Here is a 27955-nt window from a genome sequence, read left to right on the forward strand (position 1 = left end):
TAGTCAGCAAGAACTCGAGATTTGCAAGCAATTTGGCACATGCAAGTAAATTTCCCGCGTGTTCGGCAGGCGGCTGGGGCCGGCACCCGGGCGGCGGTGGTGGAGAGCATCAGTGAGTCTGAAGCTCTGCTCCGTGCTGACCGGGATCGCTGCTCTGGCTGGCAGCGGCGTGCTGTCGTCTGCTCCAGGAGAAGTCCCCGGGGACCCCTGGTGCTGCCGGAGGCACCCCAACTGCTGCAGAGCAGACCTGCACCCGCAGAGCAGCAGCCATTTGGGCTCCCCGCAGACCTTTGGGGCTGTATCTTTGCTGAGACGTTGGGAAATGCTGCTGTGAAGATGCAGTCCGGCACCGGCAGCACGACACGGCCCTGCACCCAAAAAAAACCCCTCCGTCCCCAGCACCCTGCCCAGAGGTGCCAGCGCAGCCACGGGTGCCCCGCGCAGGGAACTGCCTGCGTGTGCCGACACCGTAACTCGGAGCCAAAAAGACGAGGTTGGTACCTGGGGAGACCTCGGTGCTTTTGGTTACCTCGGCACGCTTTTCCTCCTGCTCTCCCACCCGCTGCATCACTCCTAAGGTAGATGCGTAAAAGTCAGGCAGTTTGAATTACTTTCTGCTGCCCTTGTACCTGCTTTGCATTCTCCCGTAATCTCCCGGGCTGTCAATCTCGTACTGTCGCGGGTTCTCAATTCCCGGGGAAGCTAAACACATATATATTGCACAAAGAGATCCGTGGGCTGGCGCTAAAAATGGAATACACCTCGCTCCGAGTGCTGCAGACGGCCCAGCAATATACTGGGTGTGAATTATGATACTGTAATTCAAGCTTTGTCAAACAGTGGGGCTTAATTAGAATATATATATAATTGTAAAAACTAAAAAGCTGACGAGTACAATTGCGCGTTTGAGCTGCCTGCTACAGAAAATAATGAGGAGAGAATACATTAAGGCACAAAACCCTTCTACCTTCAAAGAGCAGCTAGCTCTGATTAAAAATACCCCCGGCAAAGCGAGGGGACTCGGTGAGAGGCAGGGGAGCCTGCAGTGCAGGCTTGGCCACAACTCTCACCTCTGTTTTACAGCCTCCACCCAGCGCAGCTGCAGCTTTGGGGTCCCCCCACCTCCCTGCTCTGGCGTTGGGACTTTCGTATTAGGTACCATGAGATGTTCTGGCTCGATTTCTTTTGATTGTCATATTAAAGAAATATGGAAAACACATCTCCTTTGTCCATTTTCCCCCCTGCCATAGACCTGCGGTCCCGCAGACGGTCCAGTGCCCTCGGCCGGGCCGGCACACGGGGCTGGAATCGCCTCCCACTGCCCCCGGGGATGTGCGTTGTCTCCCAGCAGCCAGAGACAAGAGTTCTTCCAAGGACCCAGTGCAAGGGTGGGGGAAAAAACCAAACAACAGACTAGCCTCATCATCACCCCCGGCGAAGATCCCGTACTGCTCCCCAACACCGAGCAACCAGCGGAGGATGATGTTGTACGTCAGTGGGTTTATAGTCCTGGAACAGGTTGCAGGCAGCGTGGGTACGTCCTACAGGGGAGGTGAAACGTCAGGGTCTGCAGGACCCCCACCGCTGAGCACGCGTTGCAGGCAAACGCCTCCGTAACTCAGCAGCTGGTGAGCTCCAGTACGTAGGAACGTGCCCCAGCTTCTCCCGGAGTGTATAAATCTTTAATATAGAGATACTCTGTGCTGTGTGTGGGTTCCCAGCAGAGGATGGGCTTTGGGAGCCTGGGAGACCCACTCCTCCAGTCATCACGGAGCGGGACCGGGGCTCCGGGAGCAAAGGGATTTGCACGAGACAGCGCGGGGAGCAGCAGCGCCGGCTCCCAAAAAACTCTGTTTGCAAGGTAAACACGCGTACCGAATGCTGGTTGGGTTTTAAGCGTCTGGCTGTGAAGTGCCGGGTTTGTTACTGCTTAATAACTGAATAAAAGAATAAGGAGGAGAGCATTCAGCTCTTATCTGTTGGAGCGAGCAGGCAAGTTTGCGTGGCTTCGACGGCGGCGCTCGGTTATTGATCCATAAAAGGTGTAATACGTCTCTATAACACCCATTGCGTGAAATAAAGATGTTGTCAGCTTCAATTAACTGGCAATCTATTATTAATCCTTGCCAATGCCTAGGGGATTCCTGGGTTTCAATTGTACTGGAAAAGGATCTCAGTTTGCCATGGGCCGCGGTGGGAAAGCCGTGGGAAACGGGCAGCTCCCAGGAAAGGTTTTGCCAGGTGATTCAGTACGTCGACAGTTTTCCTCACCTTCAGGCAGGCTGCGTGCACGCGGAGCTGGGGGCATTCCCCTGGGATGCAGCTGCGGCCCAGGACACGTCAGCGGTTGCTGTTTTTTTACATCAGCCCCATGAGGACGGAGGGCCCTGAGCACCTTTCATCCCCCTGGACCCAGTCGTGTGCCAGCGGCTCTTCGGAGAGCAATTTTGGAAGCGGCACCCTCCTCTCGTCCTGCGGGGAGAGATGCTGAGGGGAGCTGTCACCAAACCCAGAGAGGTGGAAGTGCTGCTCAGCCGGCGGGTCCGCTGAGCCCCCCCAAAGCCAGGCAGGGGGGAGCCCATTTTTCAGGGCACTCGCGTTCCCTGCAGGGCCCGGGGGTGGGGGTGTCTCCGTGCAGCCCCACGACCCCCATAGCCCTTCAGCAGAAGAACGGGCGAGCTGCTCGCACCCCCACGCCTGCCCGCTCCCCCTCACTTTGTATTTGGGCTCCTACATCAAAGGTAAAGCGCAGGGAGGATGCGCTAACGGCAGGGCTTGGTGTGCAGCAAATCAGCGCCCTTAACATTTACTTAATCACGGAGAGCAGAGAGAGCGGGGGGAGAGGGAAGGGACGGCTCCTGGCATATCAATGCGAATCTCGGTGCCACCACCATATCCCTCCTGCCAGCTCGCCCTGCCTGCCACGGAGGTAGGGGGAACCGAAATGAAAGACGGCGACGGCACATTTCCCCCAGTCAGATTTGTAGCGCTTCTCATCCTGCCAGAGACACGCTGTGGTTTTCCCCTTCCGCTTTTTGTTAATGACAGTTTAAAATAGAAAGACAAGAATGATGGAGTCCTGGCGATTCCTGAAAATCCGGTAAAGGCTGGGGAAAAAGCCATGCTGGGAAAGGGAGCCTGCATGAAATTGCCAGAGTAGCAAGCTTGGGACACTCAGCCACAGCAGTAATGAGCTTGTGAGGTCCGAGCAGGGACACGCTGGTGGTTCGGCAGGACCCCGGGCAAGCACTAGAGCTGGGCAGGTGTTTTTCGGCACCGTGGAGGGTCTTGCATGTTCCCTACTTCGCTCCCTTGCGCCGACAGACCACTCGATAATCCCGCGGCTTCGTCCGGGCTGTCGGAGCAGGAGAGCGTCGCCTGTCTCACAGTGCTAATATCTCACCAGCAGTAAGGCCCAAGAGGCAAATATTTTGGCAAGGGAGCGGAGGGGCGTGCGGGGAGGCTGAGGGTGCCAAGCTGCCGTGCTGAGCGCGGGGCTCGTCGACGTGCCTCGCTCCGCGGATTTCACACGGTGGTAACCGGGCTCCGCCTGCGACGGGGCATCGCCCGCTGCCGCCGTTCCTCCAGGCTCACAGGGGAAGCGTTGGCATCCTTCGTCTCGACGAGAAACGCAGCCGTGGGCTGGGACATGTATTACTTACCACACGCCTCCAGCAGTAGCTTAACGCGGAGCGCTTTGCCAGGGGAGAGGAGCCCGTAGCGACTTGCCAGCCGTAGACCCTGCATTTAAATCACCCTCAGGTTTGCTGAGTGTACGTTTAAATAGACGGCACGTGAAATGAGATGTGATGTGTGAGTAAGTGAAACCGGAGCTGGAGGTGTTGCAGTACTTAGTGACCACTCTCGGTAGAAGTTTTTCCCTGAAATGCTGATACCTGCTTTCTGATGGACTGCTGCCTTCCCGTTGTTATTGTCCTTGTCAGTAAAGCTTTAAATTTATTCATGAAGCACGCTGGAGCTCAGGTGGCAATAGCTAAATCCATTTAGCAGTAGGAATAAGAGGAAAGCCATTTTAATGTTCTCTTGCAGTGCTGCAGTACTTAGCAAACCCAAAGGATATTAATTACTCAGCATGCTCTGAGATGTAAAAGCATGAATTTATCAAGACAAATACATTCAGAACTAGGGTAAGTCAACAGTAATTAACGCGGTGCAAAAAAAGACGGAGAAAGGAAGGATTAGCTGGCCCTATCGCAGGAGAACACGGCGTAGTGCCGAGTTATCCCTGGGATATTATAAAGTGACTGGACTTGCGGTGAGGCATCTCTAACGAAAAAATCTGCCTGCGCCTGTCAGGTGTATCCCTGGGATGGGGGTTTGGTCCTGGTTTGCATTACCAAGGCAGAATGATGCAGGCGGTCTCTGAAATGCTAAGTTGCGCTTGGCAGCCAGCGGCAGTATTTTCCTACGAAGCCTTTGATGTTGGAAGGCACTTGCGAAGAAGAGGTGCATAGGGCTGCTTTGTTTTTCACCGAATTTGTCTGCACTGTCCCAATGTTTTCACGGTGTTTAGCAAACGTATCATCCTGAGCGCAGCCACAAATGAGCGGCAGCTCGAGAGTTGAATTGGTAGGCTCTCCTTGACAAATTTAAGCGTAGCATGTGTTTTTATACCGCATCCATTAGGGCAGACAAATGGAAAAATCCAGAGATGACTGCTCTGCAATTTAACAGTCACAGCATTCGGTGGAGGCTGATGTCTTCCTCATCGCCGATGATGGGTCAGGCTTGGAAAAAACCAGAAAGCCCTCTAAAGACTAAAGCAATTTGAGCAAACGAGTCTAGCCACGCCGTATTTAAAGGCGGTTTCCTTCACGCGGAGCCAGTACAACCAGTGCTGATTCTTTGTCTCCAGGTCATGGGGACGGCCCAGGTGAATTCAGCCTAGAAGATGCCCTGTATGACGTCAGCACCAAGCGACGTAAGTCACATTTATTTATTCGTTAGCTATAGATGCGATTTGTTCTTTGGGATCTGATGCTGGTGGGAGGGCGGTGGAGGACACGGGCTACCTCATCGTCTCTTTCCCCGGGGAGACGCAGTGTCCGGGCTTGCCGACGGGTGGGACTGGGAATAGTCCTGGAGAAGGTGGTTGGTGACCGCGTGCCCTTCGCTTTCCGATTGCCGTGAGCAAACCGCAGAAGCACACGCCGGTGCTTTGACATAGCAACGATGCTGACCGAGCACGTCTTTTTGGCTTCCTTGCCTTCGTTGGTAACACCTACCGTCAAACACGACCCTGTTTGCCTGGAAGCTAACGCGTTAACCGCTCTCCTTCTCCGCCGGTGAGGGCAACCCGCAGAGCCCGCGGCAGCGCCGGCTCCTGCCCCGGTCCCGCTGCACCGCGGCGCCCGGGGAAAGCAGACGGCGCTTTGGGTCGCTGCTTTGCTTCGCTTAATTTCGAGTGTAAGCCGTCAGTCAGAGCAAACTAATTTCTGAAGGGGGTGCCTTGCTGCTGGCGTGCTGATATTTAATATTTGGCTTTGAAGCGCAGAACTGTCACGTAAGTCAGGGCCGGGTTGTGTCGCTGAGGGGACAGCAGCGCCCGGCAGAGCTCAGCCTCGGGCCTGGCAGAAACGGCGGCGAGGTCAGGGAGCTGGCGGGGGGGTTGCACCAATTCAGCGGAGCGGCTCTCACTTTACACCCAAAAGAGAGAACCTAACCGCCAGCGCAGCAGCTGATGGGAGAAGCCCGTCTCCCTCCCTGGCACCGAGGGGGGAGACCACCCCACAGTGGTCTGCACCCAGACGCGATGCCCGCTCCCCTTAGCTGAGACAGAGGGACACAGAGACACCACGGTGGGGTTGGGAGCACCAGCGCCCAGGACCCCTCGCTGCCCATCCCTCCCCGTGCGGTTTATGGTGACCAGACCCAGCGCCCAGCCAGGCGGTAGCGGGGAGCGCTCTGCGAGCGATGCCGGTCTCTGTGGTCGCACAAAATACACCTAGAAGTATTTAAGCGAAAGCTCCAACAGGGTTTGAAACCTTTTATTTTATAGTCTAACAACACACAGACGCTTGTGCTGTGTTACGTTGGAGTTTACGTGGAATAAAGAGTCGGGATGCTCCGTGCATCTCTCCTGCGGCGTGCCAGGTTCGGCGGGAGGGGGATAGGATAGACCGTGGGGTATCAGGCTTGGTCACGGGTCTGAGGGATCTCATCTAGGATTCTGCAAGCCCTTTAATACAGTATGTGGGGAGACCTGGTTAGAAACACCTAACGGCCACCTTGTGCGGGGGGAAAGCAGCGTTTCCCCAGGCTGCGAGCCCGGGGAAGAGGCAGCGCTGTCCCCGCAGCCTCCCCAGCTGCTGCCTCCTGCTCTGGACTTCGCTGCATCAGCCCTGGTATAAAAGCAAACGAAGGGTCTGCGGTCGGGTCGCATCAAACCGTACCAGCACGCTGGAAATGAAGCCCAGCAGAAGCGCTCCGGCATTCAGAGGCACAAATGGAAATGAATGGTAATAGAGCAGCAGCAACTCTTGCTCATAATTTATTCATATACTTGGTAATGCTAGCCACTATTAATAGATAGCGGTTTACAGGGGGTGAAAAATAATAAAAAAAAAAAATCAACCTCCCCGAAGGCTGGCTGTAGCTTGTTTTAGCCCAGGAGCGGCCAGGGGATTTGAGCATCGGAGCGTCACCAGAATTCCTCCAGCTGACAGGGAACCTCCCGTACATAATGCAGCGCTGGAAATTATCTGTCATTTAACTGACTGACCAGGTAGGGGACAAAAAAACATTGGCAGCTTACTCTTGTTTTCCACACCATTCTGTACGGTATCTGTCCTCGCTCTGTTTGCTGCTGTCTCCAGACTCTGGGCTCCGAGTTTACAAACGCAGACCCAACGCTGGGCAGCTGGAAAGCTCGTGGCGAAGTCTCTGCCGTTTGTTCTCAAACCAGAAGCGACGCGTTTTCGGCGATGCCCGTGACTAACATTTTCCTCCCCGTCTGTTTTGTCACAGCCACTCCCAAGGGTCCCGGAAAGCCGGCAGGTGAGACAGGTGAGACCTTCTTGCGTGCGCATCGTTCGAGCGCGGCGCGGGGTTTGCTTCCCACGGGGGTTTGAGCCGCGTGAGCCCTGCCGCGGGTGCTGCTGCCGTAGCAGAGGCTCTGGGACACCTTCGCTCGCCCCTAAGAAAGCTGGTGCCGGCGTGCGCGTCCGCACTCCTGTATGGCCAAAGTAAATGCGATATTGATATTTCTGTCCACGCTGAAGGCGAGTGGCAGTGGAGCTTTTACGGCCAAGGCTGAATTTTGCACGCTTTGCACTATCCTAATGGAAAAGACACAAATCACCGCTCAGCTACACAAGGGCTTTTGTTTCTAGCTGCATGGCACCTGCTAGCTTTCCTTCTAGGAGCAGCCCCAGAGAATATTTTCCTTCCATTTTTTTACTCCCAAGATATATATATATATCCCTGACCGCCACAGCAAGGCCCAGCCTGGTGACATTTCCCCATTCAGGGACAAATGTCTCTCCGCCTGTACCCATCAGATGTGCTGGCTGGCCTGCTCCACAGCACCTGCCCTAATTGAGGAAGCTCCCTTAAATTCACTCGAGTTTCATTGCCGGCAGCTCCTCTGGCTCAGTTCTGGCCAAACACAGGTAGTTAAATATAGCGTGGTCACAAGAGCCGAGGGTTGCTCAACCCTGCCAGAGGAGCCCGAAATAAACTGCAGCTGGGGAGCGCTCAGAAGTGAATCCACTCGCCCCTGCGCGAGGATCTTGGCACAAATTAAAGCAAATCCGACTGTCCAGCTCCCTGGTCATCATGGTCTTTGCTGGGGCCAAGAAAAGCCAAGTGCCAGAAGCACACGCGGGGCTTCGGCGTTTGGACTGCGGCCCGAACGAGAGGCCGTTTGATCCAATCGACTCTCCCCAGAAAACGGACGCGTGCCAAGGCCGAGGCTTCGTCTCGGCGAGTTTCTTCTTCCCCGGGGAGAGCTTTTCGGATGAGCGATAGCACCAAGGGGCTCCCGCGGTGGGTTCCTGTGCCCTGGCCCCTCTCCCGTGCATTCTCTGCCCAGCCCAGGGTCACGGGCAGCCATGCAGGGAGCGGAGCGGGTCCCAGCCACCGGCTCGATCCCCACAGCACCTTCTCATCTGCACCGTCTCTCGGGAGATGCTGCAGGACACCGGCAGCTCTCCCCCCCAAAACCGAGTTATTTTGGGGTTGCTCAGGCTGGGGGCGGGTGGCAGCCACAGCTCGGATGGGGGGAGTTAAACGATGGCCAGGCTGATCTCGAAGGCTCTGCCATACAGCCGCGGTCGAGCAGCGGAGCGGCTGGACGCCCTTCTCAGCTCCAGGCTGACGCGGGTGCTGGTGGCTTCTAGCAACGGTGCGACGGTGCTTGCACAGCGCCCGCGGAGCTGCCGCGCGGGGAACGCGTGCCGAAAGCCTGGCACCGTCCCCGCAAACGTTGGGGGTTTCAACCATCCCTTCTTTCCCGCAACAGGCTTTGATTTGGCTGATTACTTTGACACCTCTCCGGAGACTACCACCAAGCCAGCCAAGCCGACTCCGAAGCCCTTCCCCAGGCCAGGGAAGCCAGGTACCGCGGAGCTCCCCGCGCCCCAGGGAGGGTGTATGTGTGCTCACCTTCGGAGCTCCGGATGGGGGAAAACGCTCCCCCAACGTAACCGGGAGCCATCCCGGCAGCTGGGAGGCTGGGGTCGGGCATTGACAGATGAGCTCCAACAAGTTTTGGTGGCTACCAACAGGTGACTTCAAAAGGTGACCACCTCCTCCTCCTCCGCTGTCGTAGCGCAGCCGGCAGAGGAGATGCTCCAGGCTCTTGCTGACGCGCCAGGAGGGTCAGCACCAGCGTTTCGCCGTCCCTTTTCCCGTATTGCCCATGCACCTTTGCCTGGGCTGTACCGGGAGGGCTTCGCCGAGCAGCATTTCTAAAAGTTTTTAACCGGGACGGAGCCGTTAGCTGTTGCTCGGTGGGAGATGTCATCAACAAAGTAGCACATCCCTAAGTATCTTTTTGGCAGCATCCTGCGTGCCGCGGGTAGCCGGTGGGGTGGCGTGGGGTTGCCCTCGCGGTGGCAGAGCTCTCGTGAGCGGGCGGCAGCATGTGTCCCGCCGGCAGTGTATTTGGAGGGGTTTTCCTGGCAGCCCTGCTTGTCCCCTTCTCAAATTCAAGCCCTGCTGAGACGTGCCCTGGCGCAGGAGGTCCCCGCGAAGGTGCCCACCACCCGCACCGAGGGCTCGAGCATCCCTGGGGCACCTGAAGCTGTGGAGAGACCAGAGCACCAAACCGTCTCAGGGCTTGTCCGAATGCACGTTTCGGAGGGTAACGTCATTTTGGTCTCTTTTTTTTTTTTTTTCTCCCCACCCCCTCCCTTCAGACAACAGCTTTTGGGATGTCATCCGCACCACCACGACCAAGCAGCCAAAAACTACGAGGCCCCCCCCCAGGCATAACCCAGGTGAGCTGCCGGCGCAGGCAGAGGCTTCGGGACGTGCCGCGACGGCGGTGCTGCCCCTCACCCCGGTATTTCCAGCCTCTAGTCTGTTTATTCACGAGACACGTAGGAAAAAAACCCAAACCCAAATAAAACCACATGGCAGATGGGGCATCTCGGCATTCCCCTGCGTGTCCCTGGGGGTCCATTTTGCATTCCCCCACCTGTCTTAAGGCAGTAGGCTTGCTGTCCTCCCCGGCACAGCACACCCGTCCCACAGGCTCAGGGCACCCCGTCAGCTTTGCTGCCTGCTCAGGCAGAGTTTTGGCAAAAGGCACTCCCAGGCTTAAAACAATAAAAGAAAAAAATAGCAATTTTAGATCGGAATAAACTAAGGTGCGAGCTGGCGGGAGGGCTGAGGAGCCCAGGCTGGCTCCGTGCCGTGGTTTTAGCTGCCGTTTAGCGAAGGCAATAGCTGCTCTGTCAGAGCCAGGCTGCTCAGGGTACCAACCGGGCGGTTCACGGAGGAAAATAACACCCAGCAATCAAGTCGCGGGCTGCTCCAGCCGGCACGGCAGCGCGGCGCAGCACAGCCGCCTCCTTCCCCCCCGCTGGCTGGGCCCTCGGGAGCGCCTGTTTGGCTCTGACCTTTTCTACCCAGCTCGATTTATCCGATTGCCTGGCGCTCGCGCCACGGCGCGAGGCTGTTTCTGCGGGAAGAACGTGACGTTTCTCGCCAACAGCGGCACGGAACGGGATGGGTTTGGAAAATCTGCCGCGATGCTGCGTAGCAAAACCGGGAGATGCTTGCGTCGGGGTCGTCGTCTCTTTCACCGGCACTTTTTCCCTGGCAAAGCCGAGCATTTCCTTGATTAATGAATTAATTGCAGGCTGTGGCCAGCACTGCTAACCCCCGTGTCGTTTTCTAGCAAAGGATCCTATGGATTTTGACTTGGCTGATGCCCTTGATGATAAGAACGATGGGAAAGATGCTGGGAGGCCGGACGTAAGGCCGGGTGCAGGTACGCCGACTCCCCCTCTCTGTCCTGCTTGCCACCAGCCCCGCTGTCCCCCGGGACCCGCGGGAGATCCTCCCCGGGACCTCCCGGGAACGGGCATCTCGCTGCCGGACACCGTCCCCCCCAAACGACAGGGTAAGGAGAAGCGGAGGCGCTGCCTTGCCCGAGGCCCCTGCCCTGCCTGCGGGGAGGAGGGGGATGTTTCGGCAGGCAGCGCAGCCCCTTCCTCCGGGACCGCGGGGAAGGAAGGAGCCCCTGCCTCGGCGGTCCTTGGCAGAGAGGGGCTCTGCCTAACGACCTGTTGCCTGTCTGCAGGTTTCTTTCCCAGGGTCTCTCCTGACCCGTTAAATTGCGGTGATTGTGTTAAGTTCCCCCTCGTCCCCGTACCTGACAGCTATTTAACCGAGGGCATGCGCTGTTGGGGTTTGCAGTCGTTGCCAAGACATAAATCTAGAGCAGGCTTAAGTTCTGGCACGACATACGCTACGAGCTGGGAGATTTTTTTTTTCCATCTCTAAAATACTCCGGTGAATGAATCATTTGTCTGCGAGGATCGTTCCCTTGAGCACTTGAGCTAGAAAACAGACTTTGCACGGCTAGTTTATTGATGCCGAGATGGCCGTATACCCTGCTTACACGTGTAATTAATAGCCAGTATTTTATTAGATTGTATTAACTAGGTGACTTGTCTGCACTTTGATATTCTGGGCTCGTTGAGGTTCAGACTCCTGCAGGAAAGGTTGAGGCGTTGAACCGCTGGAACGTGGCACCGGTCACAAACCAGCACACGCGTTCCCGCGGCGCTGCTGCACCCTGGACTGCCTGGGACCTCTCCAGGTTCTGGCATAGGCAGGGGTTTGTTTTTTTTTTTCCTTTCTACGCTCATTACTGAGGCCATAAATCTGTTTTTTGTAGTAAGCTAGTGCATAAGGCAGTCTCTTCCAGGCTGTTAAGGCAAAGGTAACCCTTCCCAAGGCACAGCATCGGAGAAGGAGCCTTTTGCTGGCTCGGCGTCGGGTCTCTCCTCCCCGCACATGCCTCGCTGTGCCCCGAAGCTCCTCTGGGACCCAGCCGAGGGCTTCAACAGCTCCGCTCGTTCAGCTGCCGATTCCCAGACCGTGTTTCTCTGCACCTATCCTGCACAAATTAAACATTCCCACTACAGCTGTGCCCGAGATAACTTTTTCACCTGTACCGAGGTGTGCCGGTGCTCAGTTCTTCCACTGGAGCCGCTCTGTCCCTCTGGGAAGGAGAAGAGTCAGCTCCCTGCCGGCAGGACCCCGGGCCGGGGCTCGGCGGTCCCCGGCCGCACGGCCAGCACACACAAACCATTTCTTCCTTCCTCCTCCCCTGCCAGCTGAGGCTGAGCAGCCAAAACACTTCATGAACTCGCAAAGACGTTAGTCATTTCAGTTCAAAAAAATAATACAGTAGTATTTAAACTTTGATTCAGGGGTATTTCTTTCAAGCTAGACTTAAAGTCAATTATTACCTCTTTTATGAGCTTAAAGTAATTTTGGGTTAAACATTTTGTTAACATCTGGTAATTGCGAGAGAAGCAGCACTGCTTTATTGACCGGTCCCTGCTCTCACTGGGGATGGAGCAGTCAGCTGACTGGGAGCCGCTGGTTTAAATGGGCGCTGGTTTAACTCCTGCTCTGGTCCCTGTCGCACAGAAAGCCCCACACGGCTCTTCAAAACAGCCAGAGAGTTTTAGGGAAAATACTCAAAAGAATAGGGCAGCCTCCGTCTGCCCAGCAGAGAACCATTTCCCCAGGAGCGGGGTTTTGCAGGAGGCCAGTCCCACCCTGGGTGCGTGATGCTCGCAGGTGACCCCCACCTGGAATCCCCCAAAAGTCCCATTTCCAGGCCCTGCCCATCCAAAGGCACTCGGTTTTGGGGATCCCTCTCATCCCAAGCAAGCCACGCGCTATTTTTCCTTCCCGTTATGTTGTTTTCTAGGCAGCTCTGGCTGCGTTTGCCCTCCCGGGAGGGTGGCTTCAGTGTTTTGCTGGGTGAATTTGGCTTTGTGCAGGTTGAGAGGGTGAGCTCCCCGGCTGCCGCGGAGCACACGGAGCCCGTCTCCCCTCGGGTGCCAACTACCATTTGTTCCTGTTATTTTTAAAGCATTTTCAGACGACGACCTGGCCAGCATTGTGGACGGCGGCTACAGCCCAGACAAGAAGAAAGGTAAGCGCTGACCCACGTACGTTCGTTTGCTTTAGCACTCGCAGCTCAGGCAATAATCACCAGGTCAGCCAAACCCCTAGAAACCACCTTGCACGGAGGGGTGCTCGCCTTCTTGATGGGGGCACGCACCTGGGGAGAGGGGGTCCCAGCCGAGGAGCCAGGGGAACACGTAGGTTTTGGCCTCCGTGGTCACACCTTGTGCCAGCGGTTGGAGGTGCTTCTTTTTGATCCCGCGGAGGCTCTGCAGCTCCGGCTGCCACCAGGGCAGACGGGACCCGCATCTCCCCATCCACCTCGAGAGCAGATGCCCACCCGTGTGCCGTGAGAGGGCACAAGCCTTCGTTTGCCTTCCGCCACGCGACCACTGACGGTTGAAGCAAGGAGGAAACCCAGCAACAGTCGGATAATCCTGCACGTTTGCGAGGATCCACAGCATTAAATATTAAAAGCGGCTGAGTAACGAGATGAATACCACGAGCCCAATCAACATTTAATGAATCCCTGTGCCAAGGACAAACTGCATCGGAGGCATTAATACAATGCTGACCTGCTTCCATAAATTCAGGATGTAAGTGACTTGGTAAGGACTGCAGCCTCCAGCAGGAGTGTTTTCTCCTCCCAGCCCCGTTTCTCCAAGGAAGGCGATTTTAAAATAGACTTCGAGTCAAGTGAAGATGCCCTGACATTGCGGAGCTCAGCCAGTCACCTCCCTATGACGGCACAAGCGTGCTGTGTAACCGTTTTGACGACCTTTCGTTTATCCGCTCAGCCTGGGGCGGAGGCGAGGTTAACTGTCGTGCAGGCAAGAGGTGTCCCCCCAAAACTGCCCCCTCTCCCCAGCACTCGGGGCGGGAGACGGGAGCAGCTTCCCACCCCTCGGAGAGACGACGAGCTGCCCCGGGGAAGCCAGGCAGAAGCGTGGGGCAGCAGAGAGGCCGTGCCCCACGGGGGGGATACGCTCACCCCCCCCGGCCACGGGTGCCCCTGGGGCCACGCTGCCGCCCTTCCCCTGCGTGCCCGCTCCCTCCCGGGCTGCCCAGCACGGTGACGGGGGGAGCGGAGGGGCACGGGACCGCTGATGGGCTCACGTCTCTTGCAGGTGCCGGGGGCAGCACCGAAGGCGACTACGGCGGAGGTGGGTACCAGCGCGGTACCGCCGCGGGGTCGGCGGTGGGGTGGGAGGGGTGGTGGCGCGCGTCCCCCCCCCCCCCCAGCAGCACAGCACCGCGCTCTCTCTGCGCCCCAACAGGCACGGTGGCGGAGACGGGGACGATCGCCGGCATCGCCAGCGCCCTGGCCATGGCGCTCATCGGGGCCGTCTCCAGCTACATCTCCTACCAGCAGAAGAAGTTCTGCTTCAGCATCCAGCGTAAGTGTCGTCCCATCAGCCCCCCCCGCGACCGAGTGCCTCAAGGGCACCGAGCAAGCACCCACCTATTTGCCCCCTGAACCCCGCTGCCACTTTCCAGCCTGGAGCCAGGAGGGGGTGCCAGGTACCCAGCGACCCGGAGCTGGCAGAGCAAAGCCCCAGCCATGGGTTATCGAGCCCCCCCAGCCCCGTCAGGCGCTGCACAGGCAGGAACCCACCGGCAGCGACAGCCCCAGGACCCGCTGCCACCCCGGAGCCTCCACGCAGCCCCTCACACGCACCCACAGTCACAGCCAAAGACCGAACCCCCGACGCCAAACAGGGTAAATATGGAAAAACCCCACCCCAAACCGTATGAACCAAAAAACCCCCCAAAAATCTCAGCAAGAGGTAAAAACTCACCGAGCAGCAGCGAAGGAAGCACTGTGAGCGTCTGCAACTGTGGCAGCTGTGGGTGGTACGACCCACCCCACCCTCCTGCAGGTGTGCAGCAATCACTGCAATTAAGTGCAAATTAAGTAGCAAAGCTTCCAATTCCCAGAAAGTGCCTTGTGCGTGAGCTGCCCCTTAAAGTTGCTCGGTTTAAGCATCGCAGGAGGTGTCCCGACAGCCTCACCCCGTGGCACTGGCCTCGCCATGGTGGGCTCTTGCAGCCCGTTACAGGGTGGCTGCAAACAGCTGGAAAAAGCTCTTTTTAAATTAATCAAATGAAATCTCTTGTGAGTCTCCTTTGCTCTGGGGGAAGGGTGTTTGGGGTTGGAAATTTCTGCTGGAATCGTGCTATTTTCCCAGTTGTGCCTGAAACAAACAGGAGCATTTTGGTAAATTAGATCAGCAGGAAAAGTCAAATGAATGTGATGGAATGAAACACCCTTGCATGTTCCCCCCACTTAAATGATATTTTGGCAAGAATAAATAATTAAAAAAAAAAGAGTAAAGGCTTTGATGAGGGGGAAGCTGAGAGACACAAAGCCCCAGAAAGGCGGCAGGAAATTAAAGTTAATTATAAAGGAGGATTAATTTAAGCCATCAGACATGGCATGCTGGGCTAATGTCAGGCCTTAGATGCATTGCAAAGCATGACAGAAATCTAAGAGCCGTCAGCCACCGCAAAAGTGGCTTTTTATTGAAAAACATAAATTGCATTTGGTGTTATCCCAGCAAAACACATGTCTTGGGGAAGGCAGCGGCGGTGTGTAATGACCGCTCGCTTGAAGCACGGAGGAACAGGCTCGGCTCTTTTCCCTGCCCAGCCGTCCTTCTCCGGTGGCGAGGCTGCGGCTCCGTTTCTCGTTTTTGAGCCTCTTCTGACGAGCATCTGCCGATTCCTCTGAAGGAGGCGTACGACACTGCCTAATATTCTTTATCCTACTTTCTTTTCTTACACCGCGTCTCCCGCTCGCTAGCTGTGCCCTGGCCCCTCTGCCCTGAGCCGCTCGCCGTCTCCTGCCTCCGCGGCATGGAGGTTTATGGTGGGGTTTTTCAGCCAGCTGCAGAAACTTCTCTTCTCTCCTGCGCCTTGGAGGCAGCGGCTGCCCCGTTGCCTTGCCGTGGTCCCAGCGCTGTCCCTGCCTCCCTCTTTCCCCGTGAGATACGAACGAGCCCCGTCAGAACGCGGTGCCGAGGCGTAGCGGGTCCCCGCCGCGCTCCGCGCTGCGTTTAGCTGTGCAAACAAGTTTAGATGCCTAGAAAGCGCGCGTTGCGTGGCCGCAGCGTGGATTGCCTCGACCCGCCTTTGCAAACCATCACGGCCCCCGACCCTGTCCCTGGTCCCTCCCCAAGGGGACGCAGGGGTCCGCACAGCGCTCCCGTCGCTGCCTCTCCGCAAAGGTCCTTTAGAGAAGCCGTAGAGCATGGCTGAGGTCTGTGGCGTGCCCGAGAGGGTCCGAACTCGATCTTCTGCGGCTCTGAGCTGGACCGGGGCGAGCGGAGCCATCCCCTTGCGTGCCCTCTTCGCTGCCGCCTTGCAGCCACCCGGCAAACCCAGCCTTGCGCCTTCACCTGGGCTGCACTTGTTGCAAAGATTGGAAACTTCTTTGCATTTAAATAAGGGACTTCCGTGGGATTTGACACCCCACGGGGATCCCGCTTCATCGCCACAGCCCTGCTCTAAACTGCTTCCTGCAGCTCTGCATAACTTAGCTTTTAATGAGAATTATACCACCTATCGACGCGTAGACGCAGCCCCCGCTGCACAGCAGTCCCGTCTAGAAGACGTACCTACTCCGTGCGCTTCTCCTGGCTGAGCGCCTTAGCACGGTAATTAGCCTCGCTGCCTCGCATGATAAAGATGAGGCAAGAGACTCAGAAAAAAGGGCTGCTGCCTTCTAGGCAAGCCTCTGTGGTCACTTTTAAAATCCAGCAACGCTTTCTCAGCACTGTTTTTGGTTTACTGATGTTTCAGTACCGCTGTTAATGCAGAGGAGGTTGCAAAAAGGCATCGTAGCTTTTACAGCAGATAGGCCCATTACCAGACTTTTTAAGGCATCAAAGCAAATCATTTTTACTCTCTGCCCTCCCATCTCACTCTCTTTATTGTTACTTCTCAGAGGGACTTAACGCGGAATATGTGAAAGGGGAAAACATGGAAGCTGTCGTAAGCGAGGAACCCCAAGGTGAGACCCTTGCATTCCTCACCCTGTCTGCATCGGGCCACAAAAGCAGCTTTACCGAGGGACTTTCTTAAAGTCCCTCCTGCTGTACCGAGCTGCCGTGTCTCTTTGATGAAGACACCACTTAGGTGATGCTGCAGCTTTTTGTGAAACACCCACCACGGTGTTTTTCCCCCTTTACTGCACACAAAGGAAAGCCGTGGTAAGAGACCAAGGGGCTTGTGCTGCAAACGATGGCAGTTAATATTTAGCTTTCATGTTTTCAGCCATCGAGAGTATCTTAGGAGGAAAGCGTGATCCTTCTTTCAGTGACAGATAATCAAGGCTGCTGCAAAGGCTTTTCAAATGTCACATACAACCAACCAGTACTGGGCACCCGTTGTTCGCGCTCTGGTTCCATCATGTGCTATTGTACTCATGATTTTTTTTCTTTCTCCCTAGTTAAATATTCAGTAGTGGAAGCACAGTCAGCAGAACCACCAAAACAAGACAGTGCGAAGATGTGAAGCATGACCTGGGGCTAGAAAAGAACCAGTCGGCAGCAAACGGAGATCTTACGTGCTTGTAATTTAGCTTTTTATTTAATTTGACTCCAAAGCTATTTAATGTGTACTTAGGCTTGAACTGGCTTCGTATTGCTCTAGGCTTTAGGGTTAGAGTGGTAGTATGTGTTTATTTTTTTGCAAAGAGGTATATGTTTACATTGAAGTAATATTGTAGGTCTGATGTCCAGTTGTACGCAAACCAACAGAAGGTGCTTCAGTAGCGGTCAATTTTCAGTTAAGGGACAAGGTCTTTTTCAAGGAGCAGAAGAGCTTACAGGTATGAGGGCAGCCAAGTGCCTGTACGTAGCAATCCAAAGCAAACCATTCAAAGCCCTTTGTAAAGCACCTCCTGCCAACTTCTGCCATCAGCTATGGGCTTGTCACTTCCAACGGCGGTGATGAAAACTGCGCACTTCCTGAGGGGGGGTTGCGGTCCTTAGCGTAGCTACACCTAAAAATGAAGTGCCTGTGGGTAGGTCCTCGGGCTGAGGCAGGCGACTGCCTGCTCAGAAGCCAGGAGTTGGGGATGCTTCACCACCACGCAGCGCTGGCCTTCTAACCAACTAAAAGGGCCCGATTTTCTCACCAAGTCATAAATGCAGGTAATGGCAGTGCGTGCAGTGTTCACTTTTAGCAAACACCATTTGAATGCTTGGCTATGCTAGAGATCAGAATGGAGCTGAAGGTGTCAAGCGATACGGTTGGCCTGTGTGACATGAGATACCGGCGTTGTCGCCGAGATGAAGACCGCGTGCGTTTGGATGCTTTCAAGGACAGGTTCAGATCTCATTCACACTGGAACAAATTACGGATTTAGCCCAAAAGAAAATAAACCAAGTAGGAATCCATTAAGACCTGTAACACTCGCTACAAGAGAAGTCAAGCTTAGCAAGATGCAGTCCCCTTCGCCTTGTATCGGCAACTACTGAGAGCCCTCCCTGGCACCCGAGGCAGAAAAAGGATGTAAAGCTTTGTCCTTTGTGTCACCGACTCACCTTTATAAAAGGCAGAATCTCCTGCGAGGATGGGTCCTCCATCGCCGTCCTGCGTGGGGTTCCTGCAGCCTTCTGGGAAGCACCAGGCTGCGAGCGGTGCTCAGCAGGACACTGGGCTGCCGCCACGACAGCACCCCCGTCCCACGCGAGTGCTCGCGCAACCCTCTTCAACAGCGCGGAACCGGTGTCAAGACCTGACCGTCGCTATCTCGCAAGAATTTGTGTTTATGTTTCTAATCCCTCCCCCCCAACCCTTTTTTATTGCTGCTAAAACATGAACACTGCCACTTTCCAATACGTTTATCCAAATCGGTGATGGCTTAAAAAGCGTGCTCTCAAGTGGAGGAAAATTCACTTTACGTGGTGTAAGAGGTACTCACTATTTTTATATATAAACCTGAAACGTGTGCATTTTGTACTGTTTTGCAAATCCCATATTTTGTGAATGTGTATTTAAAAAAGCGCCTTTCAGTTTGATGTACAAATTCACAGCTTTCAGGTAGACACGACTTACAGAAGGCCTTGCCAGGAGGTGAATCAGCCTAGGAGCATTGCTGCCTAACAGCTCCGTTTGAAAGGAAATTGCCTAGTAACATGGTTAAGTATTTTGCAATAGCTGCACTATTCTTTACGCTCTTTTTAACACTTGCATTTTAAAGCCTTACACTAGCTCTAGCAGAACAGCTACAGTGTTTTATAAGGGAGACAAGTTCTAGGGATATACGGTGCCTCACGTGTACTCGGAACACTTAGGCTACAACAATACTCCTACAACTATTGCTGCTTTGTTTTATGAATGTGTTTGGATTAGAAAACAAAAATATTTAATTGTTGGCTGCTCAGAGAGCGGAAGCAGAGGCGATAGAGATGGGATGCACTCTGTGTTTGCTTACTCCCGGAGAAGGGTTTTCACGGAGGAAGCGTGGTCTGCGGGATTGGGATCATCACCTGCAGGAGCGCAGATGCTGACAAAGCCACGCAGCTCAGTTCGCGTATCTCCATGCCCAAGCACCGTCGCCCGTTTTTCTTTGTTAGCCAAACACATTTGAAAGCTGTAGCATGAGAAATGTTTTTAGGACGTTTCTGTAGATGAAGTGTTATGACATGGCACTGATGGTCACTAGGAGCCGTTTTCCTAGCTTAGATCAAGTGCCTGTAATTCCACTTCTCCTTTTGCCAATGACCGTATTTTCTGTAGATGCAGATCATCGGTTTTATTGCATTTCTATTACCGTGCCCTCCCTGTTTGTCTAGTGGACAGTGCAATGGAGCGTCCAGCATTGCTTAAAGAATATAGCACCTACTCCTCCTTCGGGAAACTCTTACACTAGAACATAGGAGAAACACGTGTCTAATTCACAAGTACTGCAGTTAAACAAAAATAAATAAATAAAAAAAAAGCTGTTTCACTGAAAAAACCCACCCAGTTTTTAGAACTCAGAAGTTGCTCCTTTCCCCAGGGCCTTTTCTATGACTTTGGTGAATATTATGCCTTAGCATAATTTCTAGGTGTGTGGAAAACCATAAATGCACAGTGAAAGGCAGCACTTTTTCCAAAATTTACAGTAACAATTCAAGATTTCTTTCTCTAGGATTTCAAATAGGAAAATATTGACAAATACTGCAGTAAAGAAATTAAACTTGGTCTTCTCTTCAAAACTGGACAAAAGTCAGTCTTAATGTGCTAAATGTCAGTAAAGGCTCAAATTGCTTTTTATTGCAGTCTGTCTCCTTCTCCATCAGAACTATCAGACCAGTCTCTGATAAATCGGGAATTTATACATCATCTATATTTTAGGCATTATAGCAACTGAGAGGATTCCTCTGTATTTTGCTAGTAGTGATCCAAGTTCTCAAACAACTGACCCAGCACCGACCTCTCTAACTACTTTCACTTAATTAGTATCTATTCTCTTTAAATCTGGATATCAAATTTTTAAAAATCCTGCACTTAGGTTTTGTATACGTGGTATGAACATTATTGTCCTTTATAAAAAAAGGCCATAAAACACCAGAGAACTGGGATTTTTTTTTTTTTTCATGAGTACAAAACCTACATATTACAGCTGTCCTGAGAGTTTAGGTACTACCTGTGCTGTGAGCTCTTTTTCTTATTACACCTCACTTCAGCTTAATTAAAGCTATTTTTAATAAAATGATTCGGAAAAGGTTTCTCAATTACAGAAAAGCAGCTAACTGAAAGAATTGAACTAGCTCTTTTCCTGTTGTTTATTCTATCAATTACTTGCATTTTCCTTTGGCAATACTGTAGTAGTTTCTTCATTTGAGATTTGGCAATACTGTAGTACTTTCTTCATTTTAGATTCTTCAGTTGAGAATACTCTGACATGAATTTCACATTTTTTTGGCACTATAAACTCAGTCATTTTCATGCAACCCCACTAATGAACCCTTACAAGTGCTATATTGTCATTCTTAACTACTCATTTGTTGTGATAAAAGTGGAATTAGTCCATAATACCACTTCAAATTCTGAAAAAGTAAGATGAGTCGACAGGCTTCGGCTTTAAAAATCTGCTTCTGCAACAAAGGAGGTTCAGGAACAAATGAAGCTCAGAAACAGCGGAATTGTGAAATGAGAGAATCCTTTCGTTTGAGTCAAGTCCTTACTTGAAAGCAAGGCATACTGTTTGCTGATGCAGAAGCTATCTATACCAAATGAAGGTTGAATGTTATGCTGTAAGAAAATAAGATTCATTTTGCTAATGTGCATGTAAGGATCATGGGGTAACAGTCAGAATTTGACTACCATTGGAAAACACCGAATAAAACAAGTTGACTTATAAGACATTTTAGACTTGATCTTTTGTGGGTTTTTTCATGTTGGAAGTAAACTGCAAATGGTGGGCTATATGCTTACTGTACATCACCTCTTCTACAAGCACACTACAGACTTCATTTAAAAAAACAAAACTAACTGGACTTTGTGAGAAAACAAGTATCATTATGAAGACTTTAATGGTAAAAATGAAGTATTTGTGCGTGCGTGCGCGCGCACGCACACACATGCTCTCCTCGGGTCACTCAGGAACTAAACTCCAGGTAGTGCCCTATGTCCCTGGTTTTTGGGACGGCTGGTTTTTGGTCCTTTTTGCTGCCCTAGGTTTCCTGCCGTTTTCTTTGCATTTTTCACATCCAGTAGATGAATCTTCCATGCAATGCGAACTAAGCTTTGACCTCTGTATAATGATGCAATGCTTAGTCTCACAGTCAAAAAAGGTGGTTTGTATTTGAAACTAGCTACTTCTGACTCATATTTCTTGCAGAAATAAAATTCTTTCTTCCCAGCTGCACAAGATCTGGCAGTCAAAAGATCTCTAATATGATACGCACTTAGTTCAGCAGATGTGATCTCTCAGCAAATGGCCATTCCTTTTTGCTTTTTAACATAAATGCTTCACCTGGGGAATACTCTAAATTGCCCATTTTACTTTGTCCTCTGCCGTGGGGCTCAATGCGCATGAACAGGAGCTGTTGATTCTTTATTTCCAGCTTTTAGAGAACCAGCCGTTCTTGGTGTTACTATATACACCATATGAATTAGTACAGCTTTTCTCAGAAAATAAGAAAAATCAAACACCTCTTGTTTAAAGCTTTAACTCCTTGAGAGGGAGGCTGCCTATGCAGGGAACAAAACCAGGCAGACAGGAGTGTTTACCGGCTTGAAAAGCCTTCTTGCATTTTAATGAAACAACAAAAAAATTGCTTTTATCTACAAAGGAGGAAAAAGTGTAATTCAGCTCTGAAGCAGGACTAAACCGGCAGAGTGTCTGATGCTGATGATTCACTTAATTTACAAGCAAAAAAATGTTTCAGTTGGTTACCAAGGCTTCATCCCATTCTGGGACACTGGATTCAGGTTCTTCCCCCTCTCACATGTCATTGGTAATAGGAAAATCCTACAGGTCAAATTTAACTGCTTGCTGTCTTTGCACATTCCCTTTATACTCAGCAGAGTAAAAAACAAAAACAAAAGCAAAACAAGATTCAGCTTTTGAATTGGAAGTTAATAGTTCTGTCCAAGGTGCATCAGACAGGGAACAGGGTTCTGCTCTTTCCTCAACCAGTTCAATACTGCCGTATTAAAAAATAATGACAAAATTAGTTGTTAAATCAATAGGAAAAAATCTGATTAGCAGGAAGCAGACTGGCTACAAAGACAGTCACCTCTTCAATACAAAACTATGCTTTAACTAGCATATACAAGCTATACAATACCTTTGAAAATTTCCATGCTAGGTACATAGAAAAACATCCATTGTGCTCACCCATGTAACAGCGGGACCCCTCCCCCAGTGCTCTCCTTGCAGATCAGACTCGCTGAGCTATGTTGAAACTTGTGGATAAACAGCCAGTCGGTTGAAATAACTGCTATTCTCTATGCAAAACCAAATTCTCCGATTTTAGCTCTAGGAATATCTCAGAATGCCCAAGCTAATCCAGTCATCACTTTTACAATAAGTATAGAGGAAATGTTGTGATTATTAGCACCAATAAAGAGAAAAACTTCAAAAGATTCTCTTTAGCACTGCATTTTAGAGATAATGTGCTTTACTTTAATACACAGTTAAAATGTCAAGGATATCCCAAGTATGGAAGAGTTTAAATACCAGCTCAACATATTTTGGCAATGTAAGAATTCACTGCTGGCATACTGTCCAGCAGAACCATTTCTACAGGAGAACATCTTTCATATGGTTATAAAAAGCCTGAGGGTTGCTTAAGAGATGCCAAATTGCAAGCCTTCCTGAACTTTGTTCTTGTAGGTGAGTATCTATTATAAAAAAGCATTCACTGTAATAAAGAGGACATGTTGAAATAACCTGCACTGCACAGTAAACTTTAAGACTGGATACACCACATTAGCCTTTCCAGGTGAAGTTGCGAAAGTGCTCAGCAGCTCACCTTACTCATTAACTATATGCTACACATCTGAATGCAGAGAAACAGAAAAGCGCCATCGCATATTAAGAACAAATGCGCAGTAAATGAATACTCACACACAGTAAAAACCACAGTCAGCATATAGAATCAATTGGCTCTTAAGAATGGGGCTTAATTCCCACCAGCAGAACTTGGAGCAATACAAGCATGAGTCAAAAAGCAGAGCTGCAGTGTCTGACTGCCCTAAGAACCAGATTCTCATGAAACATAGCAAGGAAAACAATCCAGGGAAAATTTTCAACATGTACCATTTCTGGGCCTTCCAAGACGGCCGCTGAATAATTTTTTAAAAGGTTGGATGTTCCAGTAATTAAATCTCTCTGATATGAATATTTTGGGGGGGAGATGAAAGTAAGTTGGGAATGTGTATTTTATAAAAAAACCCAGTTAAAATATTCAATTACAGAAAAAAATGCTAGCAGCAATTTAAAAAACAAAAAGCCAAGAGGCTTTATTTCAAGAAAACCAATTAAGATCATATTATTTAAAAACTTTGTCAAACAAAGTCATTACAAGTTAAGGTCTTCAAAAGAGTTTGGACAGGCAGGATCCATTTTCTGAACTTACAGCTTAAAACCACGGGAGTATGCATATGTTTAACATCATCACATACACATGTGTATAAATGGACACAGCTTTGCATTTTGTGTGTACACTTTAAAACAAAACACGCTTAACAAAATGTGGAGCTATACAGACTATACAATTTACACAGCTGGGTGTCATTCCAACCCCAAATATTACCATTTGCTAGAAAACAAACTTTTACTTTGTACAAGACCTTGACACGAGTAAGTTTACCCCTCACTCAGGAGGCTGAAACTGAACAATAAGCTAAACAGTCAAAAGACTTTATTTCAACTTGTACAAAAGGCATTAAAAAACCTAAAATACATGCTTTACCAAATATATTACATCATACAAGTCAGTGTGGTGTACTTGATAAATCCAGCTTAACTTCATCCACTTTTAATGGCATATTTAGTCGAAATGTAAAACCGACTACACTGGAAAACATTTATTTTAAAATCAATTTCCAAGTGCATTAATTACCTAAAAAAAATAAATTGCTCTAGCCAAAAAAAAAAAAATAATAAAATATTACTGAGTGAAGTAAGGAGCTCCCATTCAGAAAAACGTTCTGTGTAAGCATCATGTGGCATTTCATCTGATTCTCCCAACCAGGCATGGTACCCTAGGCAGCGTGAGAGGCATTTTTCTGTCTGCTTGGCAGATGGATTCCTTTTTAGGATGGTTAAATTGTTAGTTGCTCAAAACAAAGTTTAATTTCACAATTGGTGATTTATCTAGAGATGTCAAAACACATGTGGGAACTGCCAACAAGAAAATACATCTATTGAAGCTCTTTTTGGCCTCATCATGATAATACCAGACACAGAGTAAGGCATGTAGATCATAGCAATTACAAGTCACTCACAATCTTTTTGTGATGGGAAAAGCGTTTCACCCTCCTCTCTGTATTACCTGACAAATTTTTTCACATGGCTTTTGTTACACATCACACAGAGGTGTGCACCGGCGTGGCTGAATGGGAAGGAGATGAACCTCTATCAGAGGAGGAAGAAATAGATCGTGTAGCAGCTTCCCGCTGCAAATCTTCAACCTTCTTCTGAAGCTCCGTCCGGATGGCAAGGAGCTCTTTAAGATTTTGATGGATTGGAACCTGCCAGGTAAAGAAAGAAAAGGCTTACTTTGACTCTCACAGTGAGTTATCTTCTCAAGCAATGCTTCCACTGTTTCCTTCAGTAACACAAGGAATCCAACACCTATGAATTTCAGTATATCAGTATTTAGGGAAAGTGTTTCTTTAGTCATTTGAAATGAAACATCTCAGCAAACTGTCCCTTTCTAACAACACAGTTGGCAGAAACCGATTCAAAAGACTGTTTGCAAATGGCCTTGATGGGATACCAAACATATTCCAATAAATGTACCCCTATTCCTTATCAATACCACTTTCAGCTGAACTTAAAATGCCTTTCCTGGGAACTAGTTCCCCTGCCTGTTGGGACAGAACTTACTATGTAAGGAGAGTAGAGTTCACAAAGCTGGCTCCATATGGAGCATCTTGTTACTCTTCTAACCAGGCATCTTTCCAAGAGTCTGACCCTTTCCAGCTTGTCAGTGAGAAAAGTGCAGCAGCCAAGTGAATTGTGCTTGTGGTGGACATCCCGGAGTCACACGCCATTAAACCTTTCATAGAAGTGGGTCGTACAACTTTCTGTCTCTGCTTCTGACAGTACCCAAAAAACACCAGAGATGCACCAGTCTGCATCAGAGTTCTAGGCATTTTTCACACTTATCTGGAACATTCAACTGTATCATGGCCAAAGGAAGATGCAAGCCACACTGGTTTTTGCAGCTGGATCTGTTATCTCAGACAAGCAGAGAGAGACCTCCCCTTCTTCCAAATGCCACAGAGAGGCCAAAAAAGTTTGACTGTAAATTGCTTTTAATTTATTTTATCCTATATAAACTCTAATTGTTTATAGCTTTTGGAAAGAGCAAGATGGGAAAAGAATTTAATTGGGCTGGCGAGACAATCATGGGGAAATGCAGGAGTGGGAAACCTACAGATTGCTAGATGTTATAAATATTTTATACTCTGGGCTTCTGGAATGCCAGACTCCAGGGAACTGCATTCACTCACGATCGCTTCCTACTGCTTAAAAGTGATTGCAGGGCTCAGACACGCACCTGAGCAAGGAATTTTCACATGGTGCTATGGGAAGAAGACATCAAAAACCAGAAAAGGTTTCTCTTCTTGCCATCAACACACAACTGAGTCACAATTTATGTTTACATGAATTCTGACTTTCTAAAGAAAGTACATCAAAAATCCACAGATTTGATTTTGGTATTTTCAAAACCTAACACTCACGTTTCTGAAACAGGAAAATACCATTTCATTTCTAACTTTAGTTCTAGCTTAGAAGAATAAAATAGGATCAAACAGTCTGTTTTAGGTCAACATTTTTTTGGCCATATACTTTTTTTCTTGTTTGTGGCTTAGCCCATGAAGAGAAACTTCCGTGCATTCACAAAGTGCTGCTCCCAGTACCCTGGGAGTCATCAATTCAGCCATCATGTCATCTACAGAAATTTTAAAAGTGTAACTTTCTGAGTCTTCAGCAGAATAATTGCTGTACACCACCAAGCTCCAAATGATCCTGGAGTCCTGCCTTCACTATGCAATGAATTCCTTCTCTTCTTGCAATCTTCTCCTGCTTCCACCATACAAACTCTTTAGCAAGTGAGGCCACAAGTCTACAGACAACAGCCTCCTTCACTAATCAGACACAAGGCACACCCTCCAAAATCTCATTTTTGTGAGGCGGTCTACAGAAAATGTGTATACCTAAAAATACGGCAAAACTGAGTCTGGTGATGAAGTTTGTCCAAGATGCTGTAATACACACTATGGAAAATTCAAACTTCAGTGAAGATCAAGATTTTCTGAAATTAGCACCCCCCCACTTTTTTTCTTTTTCCTTTCCTCAAGTAAATGATCCCTTCCTCATATACTCCCACTTCAGATTTCTCTTTATGAAGACATTTTCCTGAAACACTTGGGTCCATAACAGAGTGATTTACCATTGGTATCATTAGTCACGCAAGCCCTGGGTCACAGGAGATTTGTACACCTGATTTCTGCACAGCTTAATCATGATTCAGCATAACAGGCCAATTTCTCTTAGACACCTTTCACACGGGCATTAGCTGGTGTGTTCCACTGCACAATGCTCAAACACTTAGAAAAAGCAGTTCCATGCAAGTGGCTTTTGGGGAACCTACTACAAATCCTTTCGGCATACACAACACAAAAGCCACTGCAGAACTTGGCATGCTGTATAAAGCGCTTAGAGGAGGAAAAGTGTGGCTGCATGTCTCAATCCTTCTTCTTCATTCCTCCAGAACTTAATTCAGCAAGACACATGCTCAAAGTTTGATGCAGGTGCTGTTCTCCCCACGTATCCTTCTCAAAGAACAGGACTATTGTTATTTAGCTATGATATTTAGAAAGTCTGTGTACATTCAAGTCAACCAAAAAAACTCTTCAACATTAAAACTGCAAAATTATGCTCTCAAAAAATGAGGAGGTGTCAGAATGAAGATTACTTCTCCAAACTCAATTCAGCCTTCCTGTACATCTGTATAAAATCATCGTTAAATAAACATTAAAATACTAGCTTCCCCCTTGTATTCCTCATTTATTCAGTGCACAGTTTGATGCTACTCAATTAGTGAGCAGTTATTCAATATTTAGTTTTCTTTGCAGTGTTTGACCCCATCCTTTATTTATTCTTCTGAACTTAAAATGCTTAAGTTTTCTTCTCCTCTACTTTCATCTCATGTCAAGAAACAAATTTATTTCTGCAGCACCCTAATGAGGTATGGGAGTACTAACACTCCACTTTCACAGACAAGGATCTGAAGCAAGCACCTCCTAAGTATGCATACCTTGGATCTCAAATTGGTTTAGCAGAGAACTTGGGAATTCTGCAGTTTGGCCGTGTCGGTATCAAGCAGGACACCCAGTAAATAAGGAGCACATGCACGGTGACCACTCTGTTCCAGGTGATCTCCCTTACAACAGAGGAATCCTGTGGCAAAGGCAGGGAGAAACCTCCTTTCTCCAGAGCAGCATCCTGCTCCCTCACCCACGGGACAATTCTTCCTTTGCCTGCAGCTGTGCCTACTTTCCCAAACTGTATTCCACAGGTTGAATAGAAAGCAAAGACCTCCAATGTTTGGAGCATTATTCACTCCTAGTTCTTATTCCCAGTTAGTCGCAACTCTCT

General features: G+C 50.0%; 2 protein-coding genes across 8 annotated transcripts in view; one reads left to right on the forward strand and one right to left on the reverse strand.

Annotated features, from left to right (window-relative positions):
• CD99L2 (CD99 molecule like 2) overlaps positions 1–20978 on the forward strand; it is a 33407-nt gene extending 12429 nt beyond the window's left edge. Inside the window, exons 2-11 of the mRNA XM_049827842.1 lie at positions 4877–4942; positions 6988–7026; positions 8483–8578; positions 9381–9461; positions 10367–10459; positions 12584–12646; positions 13746–13781; positions 13896–14015; positions 16565–16630; positions 17069–20978. Of these exons, the coding sequence (XP_049683799.1) occupies positions 4877–4942; positions 6988–7026; positions 8483–8578; positions 9381–9461; positions 10367–10459; positions 12584–12646; positions 13746–13781; positions 13896–14015; positions 16565–16630; positions 17069–17133 (725 nt within the window). The 3' untranslated portion in view covers positions 17134–20978. The remainder of the gene's footprint in view (positions 1–4876; positions 4943–6987; positions 7027–8482; positions 8579–9380; positions 9462–10366; positions 10460–12583; positions 12647–13745; positions 13782–13895; positions 14016–16564; positions 16631–17068) is intronic.
• Positions 20979–23557: 2579 nt separating this feature from the next.
• Positions 23558–27955, reverse strand: part of MTMR1 (myotubularin related protein 1) — a 39297-nt gene continuing 34899 nt past the window's right edge. For all 7 annotated transcript variants that reach the window (XM_049827491.1, XM_049827489.1, XM_049827490.1 and 4 more), the window contains one exon: positions 23558–24816. In XM_049827491.1, coding sequence (XP_049683448.1) covers positions 24652–24816 — 165 coding nt within the window. In that variant the 3' untranslated portion in view covers positions 23558–24651. The remainder of the gene's footprint in view (positions 24817–27955) is intronic.

The sequence above is a fragment of the Accipiter gentilis genome, chromosome 24 (assembly GCF_929443795.1).
Source record: "Accipiter gentilis chromosome 24, bAccGen1.1, whole genome shotgun sequence".
NCBI lineage: Eukaryota > Metazoa > Chordata > Aves > Accipitriformes > Accipitridae > Astur > Astur gentilis.